This window comes from Schistocerca serialis, unplaced genomic scaffold (assembly GCF_023864345.2).
Source record: "Schistocerca serialis cubense isolate TAMUIC-IGC-003099 unplaced genomic scaffold, iqSchSeri2.2 HiC_scaffold_1353, whole genome shotgun sequence".
Classification (NCBI taxonomy): Eukaryota; Metazoa; Arthropoda; class Insecta; order Orthoptera; family Acrididae; genus Schistocerca; species Schistocerca serialis.
In genome coordinates this window covers 11,194,046-11,197,478 of record NW_026047573.1, presented here as the reverse complement: position 1 = coordinate 11,197,478, position 3,433 = coordinate 11,194,046, and the positions used below count along the sequence as shown (strand labels likewise).

The window sequence follows — 3,433 nt, the reverse complement described above, 5'->3', positions numbered from 1 at the left end:
GCACTAAAGTCTTTGGTCACTTACCAAATAGTATCAAAAGTCTGACAGATAACCAACAAGTATTTAAGAAGAAATTAAAAGAATTTCTGAATGACAACTCCTTCTACTCCATAGAGGAATTTTTAGATATAAATTAAGAAAAAAAATATTAAAAAAATAAAAAAAATAAAAATAAAAAAACACAAAAATAAATAAAGTTGTTATATTAACTTAAGTATGTTGTTAAATTAACCTAATTATGTCATGTATTGAAAAATTCGACTCGTTCCACATCATTACGAAATATCGTATTCATGATCCATGGAACTAGTATTAATCTAATCTAATCTAATCTAATCTGTGTTCCTTCCAATTTAAATTGTTCATAATTGTAATACCTAGGTATTTAGTTGAATTTACAGCTTTTAGATTACACTGATTTATCGTGTAACTGAAGTTTAACACTCTCTGTACCAGGCCTATTTTATGCACCCGTCCCTAGAAACCGGGCAATTTTACCAATATTAAAAAAATTACTGCATCAAATCTACTGTTTGGATTGTGGCAAATTTGGTACCATCTTGAAGCTGCACATTTCTACTTTAATTCTGAGTGAAAGAAACTACTTTACAATGCACAGCTTTAAGGTACAGTTATAGAAATCACTTAGATGTTTTAAGAATTTAGAAAAAGTCATACGAATAAGGGAATACAATTGTGATTTATTTTTAACCAAAATTGTGGCACTACATTACATGTTTCTGATAGTATACAGTATTACATATAAATTTCACACAGAATCATATTGTTTTTTAGTGTGGAAAATTTTAAAGCAAGGTTCCAGGCAGAGTGCAACGCCACACTGTTCACATTCGTATCGTGTCTCTTTGCGAGAAGCCTTGCCACTCTGTTTCTTGCTCCTGGAACTGCACACGTGACACACACGAGCAGCATACTTCTTAGTAGTTGCAGGTATGTGCTGCAAAAAATGTCTCTTTGTTAGCCGACCTACAGTTCCTTCATTTCTTGGAATGAATTCAAGTGTGTCGTCTTCAACAAGCTGAACTGCAAGCACTGTTATAAAGTCTGTTATTGTAATTTTCTTCCTGTGCACTGCATTGTACAGCCAAAATGCATTTGATACTCCCATAAGCAGCAAATGGAAATATAATTTTCGCCACCATTTCACAGTTCTGTGCTGGAACGGATTGTACTGCAGGCGTTGGTCTCCAATATCCACTCCAATTTTATTGAGGTTGTAATCAAGTACCTGAAGTGGTTTCAATACTACAGACCCATTTCTCTTAGTATGCGTACCAAATGTTGCTTGATGCCTTGTAGACAATGTATACACATCTCTCTTATCTTTCCACTTCATTGCCAATACATTATCTTTACGCCGAAAAGACATTTCGCCCTTTTTCAGCTTAGCAGATACTAAATCTTTAGGCAATCCTTTCCTGGATTTGTTCACAGTACCAACAGCTCCAGTGCCTTTCTCTGCCAGTTGCTGAAATAGCTCTGGACTGGAATAAAATCGATCTAAATACACAGTGTGGCCTTTGTTCAGCAAGCTGCTGTCAGACAACAATCGCAAAATAACCGCAGACGAAGAATTGTCAACAATATGCTTACCAGCATAAACTTCAAAATTTACAACATAGCCACTACTGGCTTCAGCAACAGCATATACTTTCAGTCCATACTTATGAGGCTTATTTTGCATGTAAACACGGAAACTCACACGACCTCGAAATGGGCAAATTCCTTCATCAATTGTCACTTTTTCTGAGGGACGATATGCCTGGATACATCGCTCCTTCAAATTATTATAATATGGCAAAACTTTGTAAAGTGGATGAAATCCATCTTCGCCTGGTTTTTTCTGATTTGAATTGTCAACAAGATGCAAGCATGACAGTATCTGAGTGAAACGCAAACGGCTCATGACATGGGGACAAAAGTTACAACTAAGAACAGGATTAGTGCTCCAATGGTCCGCAATTTTTGGCTTTTTCGAAACACACATGTGGAAAATAATACCCAAGAAACGCCTCATCTCACTTATAGTCACTGGCTTCCACGAACTCAAAACTGAATGGGGCTTCAGATTATTTCCTCTTCTTTTCTTCTGTATTGTCTGTGATGCATACAAATTTGTCTGTCTCTTGAGTTCATTTACGTCACTGTCAGTAAGGAACACTTTACTGCAATCCAGTACAGAACTCGACTCATCAATATCCACTAGTATCTGCCTGGGTGTCGTGTTGACAGGCAGAGGTCGGTAGGTGTCAACTGCAGTCCACTCACTGTCTTTCGGATACGGCACAGCTGCTGGATTTGAAGCAACACCTTCAACATCATTCTCGTCTTCATCTGAAGACAAACTGTCATCAATCTCGTCTTCTAAAAAGAATATCACATTATGTGTAACTACATACATCGTTTACACATGTTCAACAGATATGTGCGTACTGCACAATTACGTGGAAAATTCGGAAATACGTACCTTCAAACACACCATTGCATTCAGAATCGTCTGAATCACTCTCTACATTATCCAGAGTGTCGCTATGATTGATCAAATCCGCAATTTCTGCGTCTGATAAACCGCGCCGAAACATGATGACAAACAACTGAATGATATACAGACTGAGAACGCAAAGATAAGTTTTAACATGAATTACAGCGCTGCCGTGACATCTATGGACGCATTTTGTTAATAAACATCTGAAAAACGTATAGCGCTGGCCAAACCCGTAGAAATAACGTTGCAGTGTTTTGAATGAAATTAAATGTAGCGGCCCGTAAATTTTACGGGCTTGGTGATTTTCGCGCGATCCCAGGCCCGTAAATTTTACGGGCTTGGCGCTTAGAGTGTTAATGAGTTCCTTCTAGCACTCGTGTGGATAACCTCACACTTTTCATTATTCAGAGCCAACTGCCACTTTTCCAACCATTCTGATCCTCTTTTTCTAAATCGTTTTGCAGTTTGTTTTGATCTTCTGATGACTTTATTAGTCGATAAATGACAGCATCATCTGCAAACAACTGAAGACGGCCGCTCAGATTGTCTCCCAAATTGTTTGAATAGATAAGGAACAGCAAAGGGCCTACAACACTACCTTGGGGAATGCCAGAAATCACTTCTGTTTTACTCTATGACTTTCCTACAATTACAATGAACTGTGACCTCTCTGATGGAAATCACAGATCCAGTCACATAACTGAGATGATATTCCATAATCACACAATTTCACTACAAGCTGCTTGTGTAGTACCTACAGTGTCAAAAGCCTTATGGAAATCCAGAAATATGGAATCAATCTGAAATCCCTTGTCAATAGCACTCAGCACTTCATGTGAATAGAGAGCTAGTTGTGTTTCACAAGAATGATGATTTGGGGATTACAATATTCAGTCTTGCTACAACAGTCCTGTGTTCACTAATCCC

General features: G+C 37.8%; 1 protein-coding gene across 1 annotated transcript; it reads right to left on the bottom strand.

The window, feature by feature from the left end:
- Positions 1-769: 769 nt before the first annotated feature.
- On the bottom strand, positions 770-2,422 carry LOC126440172 (piggyBac transposable element-derived protein 4-like). The gene has a single exon (XM_050090612.1). The coding sequence runs from the start codon at positions 2,420-2,422 to the stop codon at positions 770-772; it is 1,653 nt and encodes a 550-aa protein (XP_049946569.1).
- Positions 2,423-3,433: the final 1,011 nt, after the last annotated feature.